A 27,998-nucleotide genomic window follows, 5' to 3' on the forward strand; every position below is an offset into this window, starting at 1 on the left:
CCCATATAGACAGCAAATGCTCGAGATATTGGGCAACCAGTTACTCAGAATTCCCTAAGGGCAAGCATCTCCCCACTGAAGCCAAAAAAACCTTCACTGAAATATGTCACACACGTGCCCTTTGAGAAACTCTTCCAAGACACAGATGTTACCCAGTGAGTCAGGGATAAGGCACACACACAAAAGCCTTCCCAAATTCAATCCATCGCCCTTCATCACACTCAAAGGATAACATTCAGTTCTAAAGGTCATCAACTTCACGCTCTGGAACATATGATTCAAGTCTTCAGCTAAAAGTAGTTGGAAAAAAGTCCCCGTCCAGCTTGCACTGCAGGATAAACATCATCTGAGTGCATCAAGGAACTGCGGTTACGTCAAGGCTGCAGTCATAATCTACAGCTACCAGTTACAGCACTCTGAAGTTCTTAGCCATGGTATGTGTAGAAAACCAATTCCTCTTTGAAGATTTGTGAGATTTTAAAATCTTGGTGCTATCCCAAGGGCACAAGAGCAGTACTATAAAAAAAAAAAAAAAAAGCCACTGCGCTTTCCCAGAATCAATGCAAAATCAAAATGCCTGGATCTCAGGGAGAACAGAACACCTCCCTTCTCCCTCTTACAACCTAAGTCAGTTGTGGATAAACTTTTACATACATTTATAACAGCTGTAGACTTACCTCATCCTATTAAAACAACCGTTCTAATATCCCTTACATTTTATCAGGCTTATCCAATTCTCACAGCAGCAAAGGAACACATCAAATAAGAAGGAAACAAGAGCAACAACCTCGAAAAGCCTATGTAATTAGGAATGCAAGGAGAAGAGCAGTGAATTTAAGAACAGCATCAACGATTAGCAGGGACTGAAGGGGCTTTCAGGTGGCTGCCAATATTTGCTAGCAGTCACAGTTTTTTTCTAGAATCTTACAATAGTCAGGTACTTCTGAATTCCCAGCAGCACGCAGAGCTCCTGAGTATCTCCAAGTCTAGTGACTGTGGGCCCTTGCAGATCTGTACCCAAGAGGTACAGGCAGGGGAGTTATTTAAATTTCTCAGCTTTTTTTTTTATTATTTTGAAAGGCTGTTATTTAAGATTTGCCCGTGATGAAAAAGCTGCACTAATAAAGACAATAAAGAATGCACATGCTCCTCTCTAAAATATGAGGAGTTTCCAGTCTTTTGAAATAACAGGATTTAAAGCAACTGCGCGCCGTCTTCAACTTCAGGCAATTTACAACAGATCCTTCTTTTTTTGAACACAGAAAGCAGACAGAGGATTCGTTCCCCTGGAGAAATTTCCAGCCATGACCGACTTTCATCACATACAGCTGCAGTTCAACCCATCACCAAGGTGGGAGGAATCCCTAAGTGGATTATTTTTTTTTTTTAAATCTGCATCAATAGGGGCAATCTCGCTCTTTGCAAAATGCAAGTTTTCCTCCTGTACAAGCCACCTCTTTTTTTAAGCAGTGTATTTACTACTGAAGCTGTATGCTTCAAACGATTTCACTCTTGTCAAAAACCGAGATTACTAAAAATGAAATGAAGAAACTTCTGTATAGAAAAAGTTATATTTACAATTTTATTTAGCAGAGTTAAAGAGCGAAGAATTGTAACACTGTTGTTGAGAAGTGTTTTTACCCAAAGTTGCCAAGATCTAATAAGTTATGGAGCAGAAGTATCGGGCGTAAGGCAATGAACCTGAACAGCCCAACAGAGATCACCCATTCCCCAAAGAGCAGAGCTGATAAAGGTGGTAAAAAATTTAGACTGTTTGACTCAATCTCCAAAATTCAGACAAAGATGATGAAAAGAGAGGTTCCACTCGTGACTACACCTTTAACATCTGCAGGTGAAGGAATTTCTAAAGCACGCAAAATGTAAAGACAATTCCTGTTTCCAGGGGAGCATTCAGTGCTTTGAATCCAAGAACGCTATGTCCATACACAGTGGTCAGTACATGACTTATGGCAACACAGAGATGGTAAGAGATTAAAAACAGGATTAGAATTTTTTCCATTCCATGTCATCAGGAGGATTTACTTCTACCTTCCTTTTACCAACATCTGACCAGTTGGTGCTCAGAACCGTGCCTCCAGACTCCATCTGCAATATAAGAAAAAAGCTTGCTTAGTTTCCTAGAGGTAGTCTAGTAACACAGAAGTCACATTTCTTGCAACATATTAACAAATTCTGAAAAACCTGATGAATTTAAACCTCACATAGAAGCAATTTACATGGGAATTTGGTGTGTATATTGAATGAAATTTGAAAAAGCCATCATTCCATGACCTTCAGCCTAGCAGTGCTTGTTTTCCATACTGGACATTACGAGATGCTGATAATAAGCAGCTTTTAGAGGCTGTCGTGTTGTTGCAAAGGAGCTATATGTAAAGAATTAAGAATAATTTGATCCTGTCATCCTGGGCAACAATTCCAAGCCTTACAGGAAGCAAAAGCTGCATTCCCTTTGATAACACTAACTGAAACAAAGAAACCAGCAGAGCACAACCTTTCAGTGAGACCTGTTACACCAACAACTCCCACTGAACCACTGCCATTTATCAGAGGCCCAAGATTTTGGTGGGTGGAAGCCTCCTGACTTATGCAGAGCTTAGTGTAACGTGTCACTCTGCAAAAGCTACACCCTTCTTTAGAGACAAAGAACACAGACTTACAAATGATTTGTTCATGGCACGTTTCACTTCATCTGTACCATCTGAATAGATTTGCTGAAAGAGTTTATTTAAAGCAGCATCTCCTTCTAACTTCTCGTTCTTCTCCTCTTCTTTGATTTCAACTACCAGTTTGTCCCAGTTCCTTGTGTAGTGAGAGGAGGATGGATATAAGTGCTGGGTGTCTGAAAAGGGAGACGTTAGTTAGCTAAGAATCTTCTCACTACTTTTAAAGCTGCGTTCTCCAGAACAGACATGGTATGTATTTAATGAATCTGAAATAATGGAGTATGAATCTGAAAAATGCAAATGGTTTCCTCCTTGCAGATATAAGCATTGCAATGAAAAAATATAAAGGGAACAAAGAAATGCTAGAGACCACATTCAGCAGCTGCAAAGTTTACTTTCAGGTAAATAATTATATTATTTAGCTATCCAACAAAGAAATTCTGGACAATAACAACAAAAATAATTGAAGTCAAAATGAGGCAGGAGATATTGGCTGACAGGAAGGAAAAAAACAGCCTACAGCCACAGAAAAATGTGAGTTAAACTGCAAAAATATCTGAAATTAATAAATCAGGACGTCAACATTTTTTCAAAGATGCCTTGTTAAACTGTCCTGAGACACTGCAAAAGCATTCAAGAGAGGTGAAATACTTAATGATATTTAATTCTTTAAGCAACAATATGCCCATAACAATGCAAAGAATTGCAAAACAGTAACTGAAATAAACAGCTAAACAGATAAAAGCCTGAAGGAATTAATGACAAGCATAGATCCTCGGCAGTTCATCAGATTAATAGAAGTTATGCCTAACCTTAATAAATTTTAGTAATGCCCTGCAGACTATTTCTGTCATTTTCTGGTAGTGGAAAAAAAAAAAAGTCTTTTTATTGTAAATACAACACTATGATTTTATTAACAGCTTTTAACACACCAATTATTATTAATATCTGCAAGTGCCTTGCCAAAAATAAAGCATTTAACACTTCCTTCAGATAACAAACCTGGTGTAAATTGCTTTAACTTCGGAGAATCTCCTTGTCCCTCTAGCTTCTCCCATCTTACAGCTTCTGGCTTCTTCATTTTTATTTCAACCTACAAAACAGAACATGAAAAACAAATTAATCCAGATGGCAAACAGTTCTGAGGAACAGGTTCAAATTAGTTGGATTCTGTAGCAGTGAGGAAATAATTAGGTTGGTTTTAGAGACAGTGTCTAACATGAAGCCTGCATTAGAACAAAACATACCTACCTTACCTTATGAAGTTATAGTACTTAATGACACATCAACTAAACTCTTCATGCTCAGCTCTTGCATGAGTTTCATCCTTTTGTTTTAGTACCACTTCCTTGTGCTTACTATTCACTGTCTGTAAATCACAGCATCCCAGAAGTAACAACCAGCTGGGATGTCTCTACACTACCAGGCACCAAGGTGCATCTTATGCATCTGTTTCTTGCCAACCAGCTCTGATAATTAAATAGTGCTCCTGAATGACTGCAAAATCCAAGCCCTAGGTTTACATTCCATCCAACAAAACCTGATGTATTTGGTGTATACTACCAGGGAAGCATCCAGAGACGGTGCTCATCTTCCCATTGAAAAAATTCAGAAGCTGGATTCACTTGGTTCGCTGAACACACGCTGCTACAGAGAAAACTGCCTAGTACTCATTGACAAAACCGGCAATTAAAAGTGGATATGGTTGCAATTATCATAGGAGAAACAAAATTGAGTTAAGCGTGTCATGCCCCTATTCACAACTACCCGTAATCCCTTTAGACAGCCATATTGAAGCAGTTTCTCATAATTAACCTTATCCTTGGTCAGAGGATTACCAAGTTGCAAAACAAAGACTGCAAAACAGAGTGCCTAGTGTCACTTGTAGATGACAAACTCCCTTCAGGAAGCGTCACAGAATTCCTACGATGCTATCAACTGACTTAAATCTCCGCTTGCTGAACTTCAGCAGCTCCGTATTTGTGCACAGCTTCGTATAAGGGAGCTCTTAGTTCTACCTAAAGCCACTGCGACCTGGGGATCCCTGCAGACCCGAGAACAAAGGCACCTCTGTAAAGCTAACCCCAGAGACCCCAGCAGCACGCTCCCTGCACAGCATCACGTTGATCCGAAATCTGAACTTTATTTATTCGATTCTTCAAGTCTGTCACTGGTGAGTAACAGTCTAAGATGCCTTATAAAAATAAAGAAATGAGCTCATTTAAGTCTCAAAGCTGCCGTATTTGGGATCATGCTGCATTTTAAGAAACAGAATATTTAATTACCACTGCTCCACTTTTTTTTTTTTTCCTGGGGAAACTACTGCTTCCCTTGACAAGTTTAAATATACATTTTCTACCACTAACTTGTACTAAGTGGGAACAACAAGTTTAAGACACGAGGCACAGAATGAATGCCCTTCAAGGCAGGATAGAGCTTCACCCTTAATAAGCACAACTTACACGTAGGTGACTTCCCCACTTCCTCTATCTGCTGTATTTCCAATGTTTTTAGCACCCTTACAAGTCCCAAAGTGAGCATCACAGTATCAATCTTTAAAAACGAGGAAAAGGTATCAGTCACAGAACAAAAATAGTCAAAGAAAAATCAAATGCTGTATTATTCTAGTTGCTCAACCTACTGCCCCTAAAAAAATCCCTCATTCAAGTTTAATATTTTAATCTCTACGAACACAAATTTGTTTTTAACTGTGCAGAAGCAGCATTCAAACTGTGCCAACGATTATTACTCTCCAGCAGCTCTAGAGGATACAGCAAATCTTCCCTCACTGGGCTCTTTTAAAATGGCTGCCGAAATTACAGCCACAAAGTTCATGTTACAAACTCTACACTCACAAATCGAATGTTTTGTGATGAGCACAAAGAAAGTAAAATATTTTTACACAGCTACATGTACAAGAAATAAGTAGTTTCATCAGTGCCAGAATTGGCAGGTTGTTCTTCTTGTTTTGGTTTGTAGTTTTTTTGGAATGGATTTGGATCTCATGAGTCAAACATTTAAGTTAATTAGCCACTAACAAAAGCGCTAATTAGCCAGAAGTAGAACACTGAGCCTTAATTTAAAACAACCTGTCTCTCCTCCACTTCCTACAGAACTCTCCTCAAGTTGTGGCAACTGTATTGCCAACCCCAGCGCGTGTTTAAGAGGAGGAGGCCTTAATCTCAAAGTTTTTAATACTCTAATTAACAATGCATCCCCACTGAACAGCCTTAACAAAAACAACAACAACAAAAAAAAACAAACAGCAAATTCACAATGCTGAGACTGTTCAAACCTATACCACTTCAGTTTTCCTTGTTTGTTTCTCCTCTTGCCCTCGTGCTCCAGGTTTCCACCACCATCTTTCAGAATCTCACAGACTTTCATCTGCACTGAAAAGAACGAACTCTAATGCAACGTAATGCTTAATGTGATCTGCTAAACACAGATATTTTCTTCACAGAATACAACCCTCCTCAAAGATCCCTTTGGCTGTTCAGACTGCTCTGCCCACACATTTAAGAAAAATCTTTCTACTTTTGCTGCTCCAATAATCCCCCTCTCCTTTTTTCCTCTTCTAGCTCTTACACTTCCCTCTGCAACTGGCCCCAAGCCTGTGCTATACAACAAACATCCCCAACCAAGGAAGAGGAAATGCTACAAACTAATTCCCAGCATAAGATGCAGATTCCTTAAGCCTAAACGTTTCAACGCTGCCGAACTGGAAGTACATACAGCTGAGAAATGGAGACAGAACACGTTTATGACATGATTAATCCTTTAGCCCATCTACTCCATCCACTTCAATTCAGCTCACTCATTAGGCAAAGTTGCAGGCAGGAGCAAATGGAGCAAAATCATTAGCTGTGCACCATTATACAAGCACATCTCCAAAATATAAAGCTGTAAAATTCTGCTTGTGAAGATGCGCATTTCTTCAGCTTGAGAGCTTTATTTGATCTGAGAAACATCTCTGAGTCCCAATTATGTGCACAAATGGCAGTAAATGCATTTTAATGAACATTTTAAAGCAGATACGGATGGCTATCACACAGACAAGTGACACATCATTGATGTCACACCTAACACACAAGTACTGTTAGCTTTTTCCTCTCCTTGGAAAAAAAATTCAGTACCCAGGCAGGAGAAATACATTTCAATGTTTTGCCAACTACTTTGATATAACATTTATATTTCATTAAACGTATGCCTCGTGCCAACTTCAGAATAAGACAGGAAAAATGATTGTAAATTAAATGCTTTGCATGCCAGTTTAAGAAGCTGCCTCTGGTTGTTATCCATTTAATCACATGCTACTTCAAGAACTTTGTTCTGTAACAAAACACCACTGGAAAAAAAAAAAAAGAGGTTCAAAACCTTCAGGCACACGAAGCTTAAGTAAAAGGTAGGTCCTGGTTATTCTACAAAATCACGTTCACTGTGCATTAACACTACAATGGGCTGTTGTGCTGAGGCTGTGTCCCATTGCCACGGTTACTCCTTTCTGAAACAACTTGTTACAGAAAGCAAGAAAAGCACAGAAGCACTGACACTGGCGTTCATCAGGAATAAGAAGTGAAGGACAGTGAGATTCCCAGAGGAATGCTGTTTTACCCCCATCTGGTACCCGCTGTCTCTCTCCCTGTCACCATGTACCTCTGCTCCACCTCCTCTGTCCCATCCCATCAGGTAGCAGCACACAAGAATAAAGATATTTCCCCTTCAACCTTTTCTTCTTAACGTTGAAGAAGCCCAGTTCCTCAGCCTCTCCTCGTAGCTCGTGCCCTCCAGCCACCTGCCCATCTTGTTAGCCCTCCACTACATTGATATCTTCCTTCTACTGGGAAGCCCAAAATAGGACAAAACACTCCAGATTTGTAAAAAGTTCAAGTGCAGAAATAATCCACTTGCTGTTGTGTTCTCCTTTTTTAAGTTCCCCGGATTTGGGGTTCAAAGTGAGCAAAGTAAAAAGGAAAAGACACGGGGAAATTTGACAGAGTAATTCAGGCAACGCTTCTTTGAAATTCTCTCTGAGAAACCCACCCTGCTGAGACAAGCGTCAAATCGAGGAATCATCATCGAGAAGAGACCACACGAGCAGTGAAAGGATACAGGGGTTTCTACTCACGGAAGTAACAGATGCTTTAAAAAAAATAACAGATTAAGACAAATTTGTTTGCATCTGAATCCGAGTGCTATGTATGGGAGAGATGCCAGAAAAGACCTCAGCAGCAATCTTATGTTTCATTGCTAGCACAAAGGCACAAATAAAACCTGACTTCAAGAAGAGTGGAATAGGAGAGCATATAATCTAATTTTAAGAAAGAATTTATCCCCTTAGAGATAAATACAACACTAAGTTATCAACATTAAGATTCTAGGTAGAAGCCTGCTGCTAAAAAAAGCACCTAAACTTCTGGCAAACTAGGTTCTGCATGAACTCATGCTCTAGGACAGATCTCACCAGTTTGGCTGAGAATATTAAAAGAATTTTGGTGGTCTTTGAAAGAAAATGTGGTATGCACTGACAAGGTAGGAGAAATTTCTTTCAACTCCTAGTGTATTTTGTATTGCACAATTCACGCTAAGGGAAAGTTTGCTTGACAAATTTGTGTTGAGCTCTGATCCGAGGGATGAAGGGAATCGAAAGTGGCAGAGCTTGAGCAGCAGCTCAGCCACTGATTTTAAGACGTGAAAAAAATACCCTTTAAACTTCGGATGTTTTGCTGTATTAAACACGTGGAAACGTGAAATCAGGATTTCCAATCATCTCCTCAGTTATTTTACTGAGTTGCTGACTATTACTGAACTATTGACTGTTTTGTCCAAGTAGTAAATTCAAAACGTTGCCGTTTTGCAATCACAGCTTTTTTAATTTTTTTTTTTTTTTTAAACAAGCTCTAAGGTGATGACCCATCATCACATTCTTCTATAAAGGTACGACCTATTCAAACTTCTACCTAAAATCATATGCACAAGATGGTATCCTAGTTATTCCAAGACCTTTTATAAATTGCTCATTCTGAGTTCCAGAATCTTTGGTCCATGACTTAAAGTATACTGAGATTAGGATAACTTTCCAGTGTAACCACGAATTATTGATAATTCAAAAAATTGTTCTGTAAAGGTGTTCTAACAGAAGGGATTTAGCAAACACCCTTTGTGTTGTTTTTTTTTTTGCCAGCTCCATACGATGGATAACTGAGTGTACACTGATCAGTGCCACTTCACTGACATCATATAGCAACCACTCCTTAGAATTTGGGATATTTTACAGAAGGAGCTAGCAATACAGATCAATTTGGTAGCCTAAAGCTCTTTGCCACCACATCCTTCCTGTAAAGCCAATCGTTCTCATATCCACCTTCTCTCAAGGCAGAGAGAAACACTCTTACAGCTTTCCTTTATAGAGTTATATAAAACATGGGCATTGATTCACGTGCTTAAAATCTATTTCTCAATATTAACAAGTTTAAATCTGCCCCAAACCCACCTGCACTCACAAGGAACAAAAAAAATTGAACTTATTCTGAGCCAAGTAATATCACAACAATCATCAGGAAGGTTTCTTTATGCTCTCGCCAGGAAATTGTTCCATCTAGCCCTGCCTAAGAGATGCAAGAGAATGCAGAAAAGCATCCAACTCCTATCTTAAATATCAGTTTATGGTTTACAGAAAACACCCAGAAAGTTTAGGGAGATACAAATCTGCGTGAAAGCCTCACAGAGAGAACTGCAAGCGAGCAGGGAAGGCTGCACTCAAGCCGCTACAAACAACTGGCTAAAAATAACCAAAATGAGAAAGTCTCTTTTAAGGATATGACTGCAAGAACCGATTGCAGTTAAAATAAACCCATATCCTCTGTTTATCTATCTGTGTACATCTGCCTCTGAGTAAAGACTCACACACTTTTTGAAACAAGTTGTCTCAACCTTTCCCTTTACATTTAGCAACAGGCACCAGGGTGCTTTTCCAGTAGAGGTGCCTTGGGTGCTCCAGCGTTTGCAAGGCAAAATGTTGGTTTGAGGAGAAGAAACGTTCCTCTGGGGCACACCAACTGCCCTGTTCTTGGCATGAAGCTGCTGGGAGTGTGCTCCTACCTCAGACATCTCTGTAACAAATGCCAGCTGTGAAAAAAAGTGAGGATTTCTAACACCTTCCTCTTTGCAGCACAGCTTTGATGTCTAATTAAAGGGAAGTTCTGGGATCACAAAGCTGCTTTTAGCCACTTTTTCAAATGGCTCCAAACTGCCATTATCTGCAAAAAGCCCAAACCACTAAAAAAAGTGAAAACTCACAGTAATTGTCCCCAGACTATTTGCAGATGCAGGAGCAGAGAAGGAAAAGAGAAAGCACTAGCTCAGGTTTCCTTCAAGAGGATAAGGACACACGAAAAAGCAGATACTCATCCTCACTCTCCTCACCTAGGTCTGAGAAACTTCTGAGCAGCACCAAGAACATGAATAAAGACCCAGAGAAACTCACACACAGCACACATTTCCAAGAGAACATAGCCAAATATTCCCCTGGAATCCCACCTGCTTGACAGATGGAACAGAAGAGGGAAAAGAAAGTGGGGCTGACTGTGCACCAGGAACTGTTTCAGAACATCAAAAATCCTTGCACTACTTGTGCATTTCTATTCCCTGATCTGCTGGACAGAGCCAAGTCAGCTCCTCTGCCTTAAATGTATTTCATCACTCATTTTAGGTCTGCATGCCTGTCATGGGTTTGGCTGAGATAGGAGTTCATTTTCTTCGTAGAGGCTCATATGATTTTGTTTTGGGTTTTTGATGAAAACAGTGGTGATAACACACTCTCTTTTGTTTTTGCAGAGCTGTGCTTACAGAAGACTTTTAGTGAGCACGCTGGGGATGCACCAGGAGCTGGAAGGAGTCACAGCCCGGAGACAAAGGGATGTCCCACGCCATGTGGTGTCATACCCAGCAATAAGAGATGGGGGAAAGAAGGAGGAGGGGGGATGTTTGGAGTGATGGCATTTGGATTCCCAAGAAATCATCGTGTGTGCTGAGCCCTGCTCCCCTGGAAGTGGCTGAACACCTGCCTGCCAACAGGAAGCAGCAAATGGATTCCTTGTTTTGCTTTGCTGGTAGCTTTTGCTTTACCTGGTAGCTGCCTTTCTCTCAATCAATGCATTCTCATACTTCTGCCTTTCTGATTCTCTCCCTGTCCCACCCGGAGAGAGAGAGTGGCTGCTTGGGGCTGAGCTGCCTGCCAGGGTTACACCACAACAAGGCCTTTTTCCTGTTACGATGGGAGCAGAAGGAGAATTCCACACAGGCAACTTCCAAAGAGCAAACTCGCTCCAGCCTTTACATTTTGGCTCCCTCTGCTGGAAATAAATAAAACAAGCAGCACCGCTAGCAGGTACCTTTTTGTTAACTGCTGAATGCACTGTGCACTTCTCAGTGTGGTGCAAATCTTCCCCACCTCACTCGACACCTGAACACAACTGGGGACGGCCACCAAAATACAACAAATCCTACCTACACGCAAAATCCCTCCTACTTTCAAAGACCAGACCAGCTTCTATTTATAAGACACAAATCTCTAATTTACACGTAACTTTTGGAGCTGCTGCTACCTTTTGCTCTATCAGGTTAACCTAGTAATGTTTTCTAAGCAGTCAGACACCTTTGCCAGATTGGAACTTAACCAGTAACATCAGAGAAACAAGGCCTAATGTAGCAATTGCATTTTTTACTGTTGACATTCTCTGAGAGAACCAAACCTTTAAGCTCTGTCTGCTGTTCGCAGTCACTTCAGAATCTGTAATTCTGCAAATAAAACCAGGGCTATTTTCTCCTCCTGAATTTGCATCTTTACCTTTATTGTTTTGCATTTGTCAAGCGATGCTGAATTTTAAGCAGTACTGAGAGATTCATCTCCAGCATCTCTTACTTACCAAAACAAGCACAATTGCTTTATTATCTGCCAGCTCTCTTGTTTCATCCTCCATCCATTACATTTATTAGGTCTAAGAGGTTTATGTGAAACTCAAAGTCTATCTAGTGCAAAACCTGCCTGGGTGTTACGCTCTGTTTCACCATATAGTTGGAAAGAAAGACCAGGAGCAATCCCTCAACCTTTGCCCTGCAGAAATCCAGGCTGGGAGCTCAGCTAAGCAGGAAGGAGCCACAGTCTACTCCAAGTGGATAGGATTCCTTCTGACGGAATCACAAAGGGACTCTGAGAAAGCTCTGGCAGGGTTAAGTTCATCAGAAAGGTGAAGCCAGGGACCACTGTGAGTCAGGGAACCAGCCCAGCAGACAGACCCCGGCTGAACCCAGTGGCTCTGATAGCTCTGGGAGAGCACAAAAGCCACTGCTGGAAGCCAGCGAGCTCATCCCAAAGGCTGTGAACATGAGAATGATTTTCTCCAGCCATGTCCTAATCTCTATCTGTACTTAACCTGCCAGCTTAAAATATCAGTTTCTCAGGCGCTGCTATCAGCAGCTCAGAAAAAAAAACTCACCCCTCTCTAGTCCTTAGCTAAACAGTCTTCAAACCTTCCAACACACAGCAAGATGAACAGACCTCACTACGTCTGTCAGTGCCATAAAGAGTCCTCCCAAATACAGCCTCCTGTCGCCACTCCTCTGAGTCTTTCAAATCCCATCTAGCTGTGATATGCATGTAGACTCTGGGGAGCCTTTTCCCTCCTCTTGGCCCAGTCTGCACTCTTATCAGGGCTCTGGGTGGGTTTTTGTTTTGCTTTGGTGATGTTTTGGTTTGTTTGTAATGAGAAAGAGAAGAGACAGAGGTACTCCAAATGAATTGCCTGGCAGAGTATGGTTTTTGTTCCAACAAAACATGCTTTTGAAGCAAGTTTCCTTTCACATCACATTCCTTTTCACCATCCTGGTTCACACTGGAAAACCATTTAAGAACATGTGAACAGGACTCCTCTTGGATGAAAATAAACAAGACACGTTCCAGGAGCCCACATAACCTGCTTCCACTGCTAACAAGACCTCAGCCCATCCGGTCAAAGAACCAGATCCAGTAAAACGTTTGTATAATCGGGAAGACAATAGAATTAAGTCTTCCTTTCCAAGTCCTTACAGAAGAACTCCATGTAAGTGACACAAATTCCTTTGTAAAGAAGTATTAAGATGCTTTATTCAAAGTAATAACTATATTTTCCATCCTGCTCATGTGAACGAAGCACATACACAAAACTGTTGCAAGGAAATGTACATCTCTAGTATTCGGACAAACACTGACACTGCACCACTTCCATTAAAGAACTTAGAATATTTTGCTTTGAGAAACACTAAGTCTTTAAAGAGCACTCTGCATGCTTCACCATCCTTAATGCAGGCCTGCTCTAAAATATTTTCTTCACTGAGACTCCATCTGCTGGTCAGTACTGGAATTAGCTGATGCACCATCCAGACTGTATTTTTCACTGTGCTTTCACAAGTGTCCCCCCTTTATTTCTCTTTTCCACAAGAGGAAGTACGCACAGAAGCGCTGACTTCACCTGTTACAACTCCTCCTGTGCTCTCTCTTACCCTGCCTTGCCTTAAAATTATTCTCTCAAAACCACACAGGAACAGTAACATCTGGAAATAAATGCAAAATCCTTACGCTTCAGACACTGCTTGAACACAACGAAAGCTTTCGCATCGCTTTAAGAATCTCAGCCTAAACCATGCTCCAGACTACTACAGATGATTCAAATAATTAACCCAGGCTGGGGATGGTAGCATAGGAAGACAGCCGTGATAGTTTCAGGAGTGCTGAGACACAGGCCTGATACTTCACAGCAGTAATAGCAGACTCCAAGAGCTATGAAAAGTCTAACACTAGCTAGATAGGAATAAACGCAAACAGGACCTCACAGCTGCTCATCTGGACAGGGCACCTGTCCATTCCACTTACGTTTATATATATAACAACAGAGTAGCAGACTTTACACTTAATTCAAGCACTCGGTTTCATCTCCCACTTTGTAAGAACTCTGTCAGGGAGTGTAGCTATAGGACAAGGAGGAATAGTTTTAAACTAAAATGGGGTAGGTTTAGATTAGGTAAAAGGAAGAAATTATTTACTGAGGGTGGTGAGGCCCTGGCACAGGCTGCCCAGAGAAGCTGTGGCTGCCCCATCCCTGGAGGTGCTCAAGGCCAGGCTGGATGGGGCTTTGGGCAACCTGGGCTGGTGGGAGGTGTCCCTGCCCATGGCAGGGGGTTGGAATTAGATGGTGTTTAAGGTCCCTTCCAACCCAACCATCCTATGATTCACGTGATTCAACCAGAAAACCTGCCCAGCTTCCTTAGTGTGAGGAGTGGAAAAACAAGACCAACTTTGTGGAAATCTTCTCATGTCATCTTGAAGTTCCTTTTTCCCTGAAAACATGCGATAACTTCTGTAGGTACCTTTCTGAAGCTTGCAGGTAAAGTGGAACATGAGAAAGCAATGGAATTTTCAAAAGCTCTGTAAAACCACTGTTGAAATAGAAGGAAAGAATCAAAAACATTTATTCCTGCTTCAGAGGTAGGTTGTCTGCAGAGCCAAGTCTGAACATGTCTGTCTACATATTATGCTACGATATGCCACACCAGAACAGTCAGTTCCTTATTGTTCTATACCTGTCATCTGGAAGACAAAATGCTGAGGTAAAAGCATTCTCTCTAATGCCATGCAACTTCCAAGTGTCTCCAAGCAAGCATTACGACAAGCCTTGTGAAAAGCCAAGAACAGGTAACTATGAGTAACTTTTACCAGCAGGAAAAAGTCATGAAAGGGTCAAGAATTATTTCAACCCTGAAATCCTACAGGTCTGACATTTATTTTAGGCACATAAAGATGACAATACTCTATAAGACAGTATCGACTCCTAAAAGGAGAGTTAAAAAAAATCATTCACGCTTTCCAAATACCCCAAATGTAAAAGTAAAGACCACAGTCATCTTTCAACAGCAACAGTTAAAAGCATCCTCAATGTAACTGTGATTTGCACTTCAGTAAGCAACATATCACGTCACTAGTTCTGATTTTTGCACAAGTTTAGAAAGCTTTCCACTGGCTGAAAGGCACCTTGAAGAAAGAAAAACATTTCTATATGAAAAGCAAGACATTATGACTGCGGTAATGAGACATGACAATAGAGCAGAAACATTTTCAACGTCAGAAACAGACAAAGAAATGATTTACACTAAGAAGAGCTTACCTTTGTTGAAAGCACTTTAAATGTACTTTGCTCTGGCACTATAGAATGAAGAAGAACAAGCTTTAAGTTGTAGTCTTCACCTGATGGAAGTCTCACTGATGCACTCATCTGTTAACAGTCAAAAACACATCTCTGGTCATCTTTAAGAGAAGTTTTCCATTTCCGAGTAAAGGATTGTCATTTGGCACCAAGACTAAGTGATTCAATTAACAAGCCTTCGCTAGGATACTTAAAACACCAGGCATCAGAATTTCAGGTACCACCACTACGCTCCTGCATTATTCAACAAGGTGTTTTACAGTACACTACAAAGATGAACAGGAGATTTCGTTTTTTAGCCAGCGTGCACTCAAAAAGCCTATTATCTTGTCAGCTTGATCTGCGTTCTTTAGGGAAAAATATGGCAAATGAAGTATCAACACTTTCATAATGAACCATGAAAACAATTTGCAACTTCCCTTCTAATAAATGCAAGCTATGTTAAACTCCTGTGAGCACTCGCCACAAGTTAAAGCAGACAGGATCAAACAGACACTTCTGTGGCTCACCAAGTACCAACTTAGTTGAGAATAACCTACCTGCTCAATATTCCCCCTTAATTAAACAGTCATCAGTACCACATATGGCATTACAACAGTGATTACAGTACTTCCTTGAAACACGCTTTGTTGCCATTATCAATTGCAGTGATACAAAAATCGAGATGAACTCACCCGCCGTTGTTTTTCCATAACAGTACTAAAGCACGATATTACTTATTCATAACTGTTTTGAGAGTACCTTGTTTCTGTCCGTTCACATTCCAGACGCATGCACACAAAAACACTTTAACTTCAGATCACCTCCTCCCCCAACCCTCCAAACACCCAAGCAGCTGAAGAACAGCTGTTCCTTCTGCAGCATGCACAACACACTCTGGCTTGTGCATAAATCCTACGGACCCTGCTGTGGCAACAGCTCCCTGTTCACTGTACATAAAAATGCTCAGGCAGAAGACCACTTCTGCCACTTTTTCCTGCTGTTCCAGCAAGTGATGTTCCCTTTTAATAACTACGCCTCGTGAAATTTAAGGATGTGTATCAACAGCCAACATAAATCACCTCTTTCTCTGAGAACTGCACACAGACGTCATCCTTCTGCGCGTTCTTGATCATTATAGTCACGATGACTTGAGATTCTGTTTGGTACCAGTCATACCTTCAGAAAAAGAAGCAGGAAAAGTTATCTGCAAGGATATGTTTAAGAACAAAAAGAAAAATCCAAAACCCACAAAAGCTAAAACACTATTATGTAGTTTAAGGGGGGGGATGGGAGAAGATGCACAAAATTAGACTTCTTCCCCTTCCTTTAACAACACAGTTGCAGTCTTGACAAGTAGTTAAAGAATATATATATTTTTTTTAATCAATAAATTTGTAAGAAGTGGGCCACATTCTTAACCAATTCATATTATTATTTGACTTTCTTAAATTAAATAGCTCAAAAAATTACCTCTACCAGGCACTATGGGCAGGTCATTTCACTTACACTGTCACTTTGTGAAGTTTCTGCAGAATTACTACAATCATTATCTTGTATCTCCAATCAGGAAAGAACAGTTATATTCTCGCAGCAAAACTAAAGACAACTTACTTGATCTTTGATGACAGAGGTTGCTGTTGTGTATTCTGGTTGGAACACATTGCATTGGGAAGTTGTATCAGTAAGAGAAAATATAACAGACATATATAAATAAAGACAAATCACTTTCATACTGATCATTTCTCTTCTCCTGACTTATGCATGTGCATTAACGTACATAAGAAAGCTGGAACTCTTCTCTCCTAGCCATTTATGACAGACTTCAAACAATTTACAGACTGACAGTGTATATATTTAATGTATCTTACAATACAGGGGGTCACACATTTGATAAACAGCAATTGAGTTCAGCTTCAACTCATTTCTTTTCTGAATAAGAAGATCTGAAAGACACACAGTGGCTATGCTGCTCATCTTTAAGTCACAAAGAAAGCTTGAAATAGATCTGAGAACTTCAGGCGTAATTTTCCAACATAAAAAATCCTTTTAATGGTAAGATTTGTCTTTACATACTCCCATCATTTCTGTACACTTTCCTCCTCTATCCTATTACTAAGGCATAAAAAATTGAAGCAACTACGAAGAAGGGAGCAGAACACCCAAAGCAACTTCACATCCCGGTCTCCAAAAAAAACCTAACCAAACAAGAAGGGTCACTTTTGATATATCTTCTAATTTCCAATTAAAAAAGAAAGACTCTGCTGAATTACAAAACCAAAGGAAGTCTGAAAAAAATACATGCAAGCTACTGGGGAAAAAGAAGCTATCTTCTAGCAATTACAAGTGAGTTGGCACTGATGAGATGAGCTGGTTAATTTGTTTAGAATTGGGCCACAGACTGCTAGCAAGAAAGTTAAAATTGACTTTAATGAGTGCACAGCAATTTCCAGATTTGTTCACCACTCCTAGGTTTTCAGCATTCAAATTTTGCATCCTTGGTCTCAAAACAACGTGTTTAGATCCTTCAGAATTTTATCAAATAGAAAAGATTATTTTAAAATATTTGGAAGCTTCCAGACACCACAGAACTCTAAAAGCACATTAAAGGCAAGAATCAAAGCAGTAAATATATTAAGGAAGACACCTTACCATTTCTGTCTGTGAGCCTGCAGGGGGAAAAAAAAAACAAACATTTGTATTTTCAGAAAAAAACATTTGACTTACATGACATCTACTCCATCTTTCTTCAGTTACTCTAGCCATTCTGCATTTATCCCATTCTCACCAGTACAGAAGTTAAAGACACACCAATTCTACCTCTAGTCTTCTGCTTTAATGGCCCTTAACTTTTATTCATGCTACCCATTTCAATCACCAACTTCTGCAAAGAAACAACTAATATAAAACATGTTCTGATTAACAAAAGGAACAAGCTTCCTGTATTTTCCTTATCAGGAAACTATAGAAACTTTTTTTTTTTTAAGGTAATCGAAACCATGGCACAAAAAAAAAAATAAATTACTTCCTACAAGTCTGTACTAGGATATCATGCATACATAGAAATAGGACCGAGTTCTCATCAAATTTGTCATACTGGGCAACCACAGTTGGCAAATGAGATAGAATCCTGACAGTGTTTCAGATTAAATGTTTCAAAAGAAACCAACTTTTCCTTTGGTCCTTCATACTCTGTACTCCTAAAAAGGTAAAAATAATGAAAACATAATTTTAACTTGTCACGAAAAAGATTTTTTTTTTTTATTTTTGTTGTTGTTGCTGTAGTAACAGAGAATTAAGAAAATAGCTCAAAATAAAAAAAGAAAAGAAATGAAGAGACAAGATAAAACAGTGCAATTTCATTTCCCCAGACAAAACAAACTGGGAAAAGTAGTTATGATATTTGAGAAATGTGTATTATAAACTCTTTCTCTGCAAAGGCAGAGAAAGTTTTCACTCGAGATAACTCTCCACAGGTAAGACCAAGTGTATGCCCTACCACTTCTATGGTTTCTCCAAACAAACCTAAACCTGGTAAAAACTACCACCAGGTGCAGATTTGTAAATTCCTACATAACACAAAAGGGTTCTCCTCTAGTAAGTTGGTAATCAACAGGTCGACATGAACTTGTATTGTTTCTACTGCCCCATTCTCCAATAAACACTGGTGAGGAGTTTTAACAGGCAGAGGAAAAAAAAAAAAAAGTCAGCTATTCTGCTCATTAAAACCAGCAGGCAGTTTAAGCACTGTAGTAAGCTCTTTCCTGGGGTATCATGTCATAGGAAGATACAAACGGAAGCTGACTGCCACAGTAAGATACCAGAGCAGCAGTGAGTACCCAAAGGCACTCTCCATGTAGAATGAAAGAGTGACATCACCAAATTTCCACTGCTCTTTCCAACTTTAGTTTCTGCAAGACTTGAGAACTTATTTTGATGTTGGTTTTAGAAAGAAGGCTGACAGGCTTCCACACTTAAAATAAGCTGGAAAGTACATGAAAGGGAGTTAAAATTGTCTGAACTTGAAATGAGTACTCCTCTGTCACATATTATTATTAAAATCATAATATTAATTTAACTCTGTACTAAAGAAGAGTTCAGAACATATAATTGAAAGAAACAAGGGATAGGAAAGTGAAACTTTAAAAAAAAAAAAATAGCTCAAAATAAAAACCAAAAACTCTGTTTCAAGAAGCAAGCTGTAAACAATACAGATTCAAAGCAGAGGCCACATCAAATCCTGCATCAAGTAAATACGCTTTTTCTTACCGTTTAGTGTTTCCTCACATCTTTTGATCCAAATAGTAAAGGTATCATCTACATCTAGAAGAAATCAAATACAGTAACATCAAGACTCTTCAAGCACTACATGTATTGAATAAAGAACAATTTCTTTCAACCACCAGCTGGAACAAATTCATCCAAATTTGCATCAATTTGTTAAATTGTAATTATTATTTCCCAGTATCTTCTCGTATAACCTCTGCCATTTCAGTTAAGCTTTAAACATTTTTATACAGCTCTACTATTTAACTCTGTTACATTTAATTAACTGAAATTAATTTGTAGCACACCAATTATTTTTTTTTGTCTGGGCTGACCCATTTATACTACTGCTTTCCAAGCTGCTCAACCTTTATATGGCAGTTGGAAAGCAAGAAGTACTGTTTCACACACTTCTCCATTATCCTTAAAATCCTTTTTCCAAGCACTCAGCCACATGCTGCCTCTCCAGAGAAGTATCAGAAAAAAGAGTCTGTTCTGTGGACAATCCAAAGTGGTGCAAGTTTTCACCAAGTATTTTCTCCTGCTGGTTTCACACATACTTTACATATGCATCTACAGTATCAGTGACATTAGAGATATGTAGGTGCCAATTCCACTCTACACATCAAAACCACAGAAAAAGAGACATTGGTAAGTCTAGGAAACAAGCTCCCCAGACAAAAAAATAAATAAATCACTGGAAAATAGCTAAAAAACCAGCAGTACAATGGCAGAATAATCTTCTTATTTCAGCAAAATTCCCAGAAAAACCCTTCACAGTCAGGAATGTTACAAACAAAGTAGCAATATTACTGACCAACTACTAAGACTGGCTAAATTTATCTTTTTGCAGTAGCAGGAATTCACATTGAGGGAGTTCACACAGTAAAATTCCCCGCAGAGAGCTTGAGGAAGCTTAAAAAAAGACCACACTGTTCCCAGCCAACATGCTCGTAACACCGAATGTGGCTCCACTGCAGTTCTGCAATGTATTCACCTCGATTCTTTCAGATAGCAAGCATACACAAATTCTGAGGTGTGACTTAAAATTGCTACCAACTCCTCAGAAGCATTTCTCTTTTTCCTTATCTTCTGCTATCCCTGCTAATCATCTTCAAAGTTGCCTAAATTTTAAGTTACATAACATTTATGTAACCTCTTGGATGCTGTTAGGAAAAGATAGAAACTGAAATAAGAATATGGCAATCTTGACATTACCAGGCAATCAGCTTTTGGTAAGTCTTTTTTATATTCCTAACAAATCCTGACAACAAAATACCTGCTTTCAGACGGAAATCTCCAACATTAAGCAGAGGGGACCAAAAGGCTGCCTTCAATTACCCACTGTATACCTAAGGCATACGGGCAACTGACCTGGACTCCTCCAAGTGTACAGGGAAAGGAAAGAGACCCAAGATGCAGCAAAAGAAGTTCCGATTAGAAAAGAAAAATACTTTACTAAAAGGGTGGTACAACAGTAGAGCTGACTGCCCAAAGAGGCTGTGACACCTTCAGACTCAGCTGTCATAGGATCTAAGCAAACACATGCAACTTCTAAGTTAATTTGACCAGGGCATGGAGTTTCCTGAGCTCCAGTGCTTCCCTGAAACTTAACTGTTTCTCTAATTTTCAAAGCTTTACACACCATAGCCCCCCAAAACAGCTCTCTGAATTTTTGCACCTGGGAACAAAGCTTATTAATTAGAAAGGAAGTGAAATGGAGTAAGTTCAAGGGCCTAAAGCAAAGGGAAACTGAAACAAATCTACACTGATCCAACCTCAGACTTTCAGCAGCAAGTGATGAATTTTCTTCTTAATTATAGCCTATGACAAGATTGCCATGCAACACAAACTTCAGTAAGAAAGGCCTGGAGTTTTCTGACTTATTGCCCTAAAAGATCTCCTTGCCAACCACTGCCTCTTTTCCTGCATACCAGCACATCACAGTTAGAGGCAAATTTATTTACTACTCAGTAATTAAAGTATTCCCCTGAGGAATTTACCAACAATTCCTAATAACTTTCTAATTCAGAAAGACTACCTGGGTCTTCACTTGCACCTACCGAGACATTTTCTTTAAAAAGTTGGCAGAATTCACCTTTACTAAATCCATTAGGTGGTCACAGCAAAATTCAAGAACATTTCTCAAGTGTAACTGTCCTAAATCCCTGTGATGTACCAAAGAGCAGCAGATCATGCTGCTTTTTCAGTCTGAGGCAAATTAGTGAACTCCATACATTCACATGCGTCGTCTCCTGATGGAGCGCAAGAAATTTTGCTTCGTAATGTTATTTTATAAACTCAAGTTTTTATTTACACATTCAGTATTCATTATGCACATTCAGTAATCCATCGTGCCAAGTCCTATTTAGCTGTCACTGTAGGTGGGTAATGGGAAGCTTGCTGTAGTTCCGTGAGCCCATCAGCACTACCAGTAATGAGCACAAGCAGCAAGCCCATCTCCCTGAGCATTACAAAGACTTAAAACAGACCTTACATCAGCAAGGAACATGTAATGGTGTACTTCTGCCCCCTTGTGTGGCAAAGAAAACAGCCTTGTCAGCAAAGAATTCCCTGCCACAGCAATTCCCTGTAAGGCAGCAGCAGCTAACATCTCTTTATCACCTGCTTAGTGGTTCCTTTTCCCATTTTTATTTAATTATAGCCTTTTTTCACTTTGCACTTAAATAGAGGTTAACTGCTATGCCAAAATGCTTGTGCTCACAAGTCTTTCCACCTAGGATCCAGCAAACATTCCACAGAACTGCAAAGGCAAATTCTGTCACTGGCATGAACCCACCAGCAAGACGGGTGATATATTCAAGAGAATCACCTAAAAACCTGTATTTTTCAAAGAAGTCTTCAGGAGACCCCTCATCTCACAATAGCCCATAGGATTTGTAATGATGAAGAACACTGGAAGCAAGTTTCGGATGAGAAAGTAGTCAGGAAGTACAGGGAACCTTCAGAAACATTTCAGCTGCGTCAGCAGCAAAACTGACATATTAAAATCAGACAGGCAGACGTCATGCGATTCAGCACAGGAAGAGGCTGTGCTGTTGGTCAGGGATTCTGAGTTGGCCAGAAGCATGCTGGTATTCACTGCCACAAAGATATCTGCAGCCCAACGTGCTGCCCTACCCTACAACGTAAGTAGGATGCAAGGCTGAAGAGAATGAAGAAGTGATGCTCTGGCCTCAGAAGGTTTTGTGCATACCGTGTATTTTGAACAACTCCAACTGACAAGAAAAGTGATGAAATCTATGCACACAGAAAGCTCAGATCGATAGCAATTACTCGCAGTGAAGATGAAAAAATAGAGAGAATTTCTGGCCCTGTCAGCCACTAACACGAGATTAAAGTGACTACTGATTCAATTCAGGAGTTACGGGTTTTCAGAAATAAATAAGGAAAGCCACAGAAGTAAGTAAGGAAATCAAGTAAGGAAAGCTACAGAAATCACAAGAAGGAAGCACTCCCTTTCACAGGAAGATCCAAGAAAACTTGCCTAGACTATAAGGACTCATCCAATTTTCTCCTGTACCAAAAAGGAGAGAATACCCACTTACCCAGGCTACCAGAACTGAAAGAACTTGTAAGCAATTAAAGCTTCAATTAAATCCTTCAGCTCCTATTCCAGAGCGCCCTAAACAGAAGATGACAGTTGCTGGAATTCCACCACATCACCACTATCACTTCAATTCTGCTGGCTTCAGCACTCAGGCCTTTCAGAAGTCTGTTTTAACACATCGGTTCACAGGCATTTTTTTCTTTCAAAACAGCAGTTTTCTGCAGACTTAATGTATTGAAAGAGGAGGCTGAATAACTGCCATAGTGGGAAGGGGCACAACCACTTGGCAGAAAGAACTTTCATTAACTTACTCTGCCATCAAACTCCAGTTTTAGATCAGAGGAGCAGGTTGCTTATTTGGGAACCACAATCTAATAACATTTTTGCTAAACCTTCAGGCCCCTGGCATTGTTACAGATAACATACCAGGAAAATCTTAGATCACGACAACTCTCATCAGATTAGCACACTTTGCTGTGTAACTTTTCAAGGTGCTTTTCTTACAATTTCTTTCTGCAGTTGAGAACAAGGGGAACGGAATGAGGTTGAGAGTTGCATTTCAAATGTGGGATAGGCAAAAAGAAAGGAGTTACAACCATCTTGCGATCACTTTGTTGTGTGCTTCTCTGCATGTTATACTAAAGCCTTCTGCATTGAACTACTCCTTTCCTGCTTCTAGAAAAAAAGTCGTATTTTTAAAAGCTCTAATTCTCCCCGAAATAAAACATGCACAGTTCCAGCTGGGAAGCCAACACTTAAAGAAAAAAAAAAAAAGAGAATAAATATGTTTCTGTAATGAAGTGATATCTAGTGGGAGGTAAAAAATCCATTTTATCAGTTCAAATACAAGTTGCACGCTCTTTCTGAAGACCAGTCCACCAAATGGTTTAACTAAAAATTTGAGCTACAAATACAAAGCCTTTTCTGTTCAGAAGCTTTTCTATGACACTTAATGCCATATCAGTGCCATCATTTATCTGCAAGACCTCTGGTGACCAGGGAAACACCTCCATTTAATAAGGTAAGAAAAGCAGATTACTGGCTAACAGTTTTGATACACATTTTTACACAGTGTTACACTTTCAGGTAGGGATTTGCTCAAGTCTTCCCAAAAGCCAGACCCGTTCCAGATATCTCAAATCAGGCACCCAACTCATTAGCCTTTAAAAAAACCACTTGTTCTTCACTTTCTGCTTACACATTAGAGCCATTTTTTTGACATCAGCAAAGGAGTGTTGTGCACACATCTTAGTACTTACTGTCCAGCCTCTGTCCCTCTTTGAACGACTCTAAAGCAGAAGCGTAGTTTTTGATGTGATATTCTCCTAACCTGACACAAAGAAAAACACAAGGAAGAGTAATTACTTTTCAATCTCGTCCACATCCTGAAGATAACAATATCCTTAGTTTACACACTGTATTGGTTAAAAGTACATGTGTCGGAATTTAAATTGCGTAAGAAACTTGTTTTTGAAATGGTGAAAATGTTAAGATAACTACCCCAAAAATCAAGGTACATTTCTTAAAAACAATGTAACAAAAAACATACTATTTCTTCTTACAATCACAGCCTTATTACAGATGGTTTAGAAGCAGTATGACATGGAATTTACTCATTCATGATGTTGCAAAAAGCTTGCATGGAGTGATAATTCAAATGCTACTATTGCCCTACAGGTTAGCACAATTTTCTCGAAGCACAACATACGATGATACACACCCTTTCCTAAGAAGTGCTACAGCATTACTGGGGTTGAGTTCTAGGGACTTCTTTGCATCTGCAACTGCATCTGTTGAAAGTCAGTTTACAGGTGAAGAACATTTGTTATGAAAAGCAGTGAACTTCAAGTCTTAGAGTACACCTTAAAAAATTCACTACTACGTTAGCTTTCTTAGCTTGCACACACCACTCTATTTAATTAAATTAAATTCAGACAAGTGCTACGGACAAAGCCTTCACTCAGCCACAGAGCTCCATAAAAGACAAAGCAGGACTTTTTTTTTTTTTAAATTAATTCCATTAATCTGTTTCCCAGGCATTATTCAGTCGCCACCCTCCTACCACAACCATACTCAGTCCCTAACAAAAAAAGAAAAAAAAAACACATCAGGATTGAAGATGCTTACAACACAAAGCTTACAGTTTGCTCAAGAAATATACTAAAAATAATTCTGCAAAGATAGCAGTGTGCTAAAATCAGATGAAAAACTGGGCCCACAGCCTACCCAATTCACTGGAAGTTTTGCAGGTACGAAACACTCAAAGATGAAGACAACTTTAAAAGCATGCCCTACTGCAGAAGCAGCACACTAAGTTATCTATAAGGCTTTCTGTTATTGCTAATTTGTCTGCACATTTACGACATCTGCTGTAGGAATGTGTCATAATACACTTGTAAGAGGATTCTCAGTGTTGCCTGAAGATGTTACCAGCGTAATTCTGCAGAAGAATATGAGCGTAAGCCCGCTGACAATAACACTCGGCATCATCTGGATTCTTTTCCAAAGCTCTTGTCAGCTCCTGTAATGACACAGAAAAACATGAAATGGCACCTCAAAAGTCACCATGAAGATACAGTACCAAGCTCTGTCAATTAAGATTTCGGGAAAGACATACCCTGAACTGGCATGAATGTTTACCTATTGATCAGTTTTCATCCAAAAAGTTTGAAGCACAAGGAACCTGCCAATTAGATCGAAGTCATGAAGTCTGCTTCTTACTGAGAAGAAAACAAGACTTTCTAATGACTTAGACAGGAAGTCTAGCGCACAGGTGATCCCGTGTGTTCCTACGATTTTCCTACAATTCTCCTATTTGTACACAGGTCTGCTCAATTTGAGGAAGCAGTGCAGTATCATGAACTCAGAATGAACACACAACGTGTCAAAATGCTCGTGCAGGAATAACACGCTCAAAGCACTGTAACACAGGATGAAATCCTACATTACATGATACAACTGAGCATGGGAGATGGTTTTGAAGCATGCTGAGCAAGAGAAATAAGAGAACAAAAGACTGGCAGCACAGGGCTCACAGGGAACATTGCTGCACCATGGAAATAAGCATAAAGTAGTCCCTGGCTAGGGAAATCACTGAGTACACAGATTGAAATAACTGTGTTATACTCTGTGAGACAAGTTCATTATTTTTGCACAGCAATGAAATGGCAATGACTCAATGCACACACCCGGAAAGAAGGTCTCCAACTCTCTCCTTATGAGGGAGAAAAGTTCTCGTCTTTGCTAGAAGACAGCAAGTTTTCTGAAGCTACTACAGTACACGACTACAGTACAGTAATTTTCTAAGTCGACTGGATTTCCACTCAGAATTTAGCATGCGTGAAGGTGGCTAAGATACAGGCTTTAAACAGGCATAAACGTTAATGCAACACAACTGCCAGAACACAGTCCCTCCAAGGCAGAGAAAAAAGGAAGAGCAGAAGGGCCTGCCTTAGCTTTAATTCAGATCAATGCCCTCTTCTCTTTCACTGCTGGCACATAAATGCTTACACCAACCAGGAACAAAGTGGCAACAACAGCTAGCAGCTTAAGATAAACAAACTTAAATTCAGGCACAGGTGAGACAGGAGACTGAAAGTTAAGGGACCGCCAACCCTTCTTCCCCACTGGACAGAGCACTTCACCAAAACAATATGATGAATGCTTGTTTCATCAGTTCCTTCTGACTCTATCCCTAAAAAATCACCACTTAGGCTGCGAAACATTTTCTAAGGAAAAAGCAAATAGAAAACATCCTTGTTCCACAAAGTGGACTACTTTTTCAACTTAAAGTGACACAAGGAGCCATTGAGGACTTGGCAGCTTTATCATTCGGGCAGTACTTAAACACAGGGGACGACCTTCCCGTTGTACCAGGTGCAGAAAGCCAAAGCACGCGCTTCAGGAATTAAAGGAACCCAAAGTCCTGAGGACACAGTGCACAAATGCCACTCTAAGTCCTGTCAAGTGTGGAGAGAGGCTCCACATGGCCCCGTATACAGTGCGTCACGTCCCAGGTTGTTAATATTAATTACGTGAGCCAAAAGGCCACACCTAGGACCATGCAGGCACAGCGCACCACGTGTAGCACCATGGGACTCACCAGTTCAGAGGTCACCAAGCACAGCCTGCCTCTCGAACCAGCACTTTTAGGTACGCCCTTTACTGCAACATGCACTAAATAACAACCCTAGAACATTAAATGGTGTTTTGAAGCTGACAAAAAAGTCTCCAAGTCACTGAGCACACAAAGAACTGAAAAATTAACTAGACAAGACTAACACAGAGGAAAATGGACAGATTCTGATGGTACTCTTTAATACTTTCAAAGACCTTATGGTGTTTTTAAGTCTTAAATTAACTTTTACTAAGCCAGATATATTTGTTTATTCCAAATCCCTTTTTAGATGCCATTTATCTCCTGAAAAACTTCTGCAAGCAACAGAGGAAACTCCAGAGAAGGGCAGGATTCAGCTGGCCTTTTCTTTAGGGAAAGATAACCCCCTATTACCTTATCCCATACCACCTACTGCGCTCGAGCAGAGCTGTGCATTTACATCCTCCTCCCTTCCAGGTACGTAAAGAGCTATAGATCTGCCAGTTCTGTCTTCTCTTTACCTCTGTTTTTTTCAAGAAAAATAACCTCTGAGCACACATCAGCACGAGTTAATGGGTAAAACACGGGGGGGGGGGGAAACAAGACAGGAAGACAAAAACTAATAGACTGAAGGCATTTCTTCAGTAAGCTTGTTTTTCTTCTACTGGTAGCAGTGGACATAGAAATTTGAATTATGGCGTATTTATATGGCACAGAAAGGGTTGGTTTGGTGGTTTTTGTTTTTCATGCATCCTCAGGCAGCACCAGGGCGCTCCTCGGGGGGGACCTGAGGGGAAGAAGCCCTGCGGATCCCCAGCTCGTCGGAAGGAGAAGGGAAAGGAGAAGGGAAAGCTGATGGAAAGGAGAAAGGAAAGCTGAGGGAAAGCCTGAGGAGAGCCACCTCACGCCCCCTTCCCCTCCTCTCCCCGCCTCTCACCCGCGCCGCTGCCGCCGGGTCGCGGTCGATGTCGCCGTCCGAGAACCTGCCGAGGAAACACAACGGCGTGAGAGGGCGAGGCGAGGCGGAGGGAAGGAGGGAGGGCGGCGGGGTAAGGGGGGGGAACCTGGCGGGCGCTCACCGCGGCGCCACAGGGGGCTGAGGCGCGGGAGGAGGCGCCGCCGCCATCTTGCCCCCAGGAAACTTCTCGAGAGGCCGCGGCCGCCGC

General features: G+C 40.4%; 1 protein-coding gene across 1 annotated transcript; it reads right to left on the reverse strand.

The window, feature by feature from the left end:
- Positions 1-1,557: 1,557 nt before the first annotated feature.
- Positions 1,558-27,994, reverse strand: SUGT1 (SGT1 homolog, MIS12 kinetochore complex assembly cochaperone). The gene is made up of 13 exons (XM_032207646.1): positions 27,912-27,994; positions 27,770-27,815; positions 25,167-25,257; positions 24,457-24,526; positions 23,996-24,066; positions 19,169-19,222; positions 17,552-17,568; positions 16,514-16,548; positions 15,982-16,078; positions 14,882-14,989; positions 3,687-3,777; positions 2,679-2,860; positions 1,558-2,106 (listed from the first exon to the last, which is right to left on the reverse strand). The coding sequence occupies exons 1-13, from the start codon at positions 27,956-27,958 to the stop codon at positions 2,005-2,007; spliced, it is 1,011 nt and encodes a 336-aa protein (XP_032063537.1). The 5' UTR covers positions 27,959-27,994; the 3' UTR covers positions 1,558-2,004.
- Positions 27,995-27,998: the final 4 nt, after the last annotated feature.

This window comes from Aythya fuligula, chromosome 1 (assembly GCF_009819795.1).
Source record: "Aythya fuligula isolate bAytFul2 chromosome 1, bAytFul2.pri, whole genome shotgun sequence".
In the NCBI taxonomy this organism is placed as follows: Eukaryota; Metazoa; Chordata; class Aves; order Anseriformes; family Anatidae; genus Aythya; species Aythya fuligula.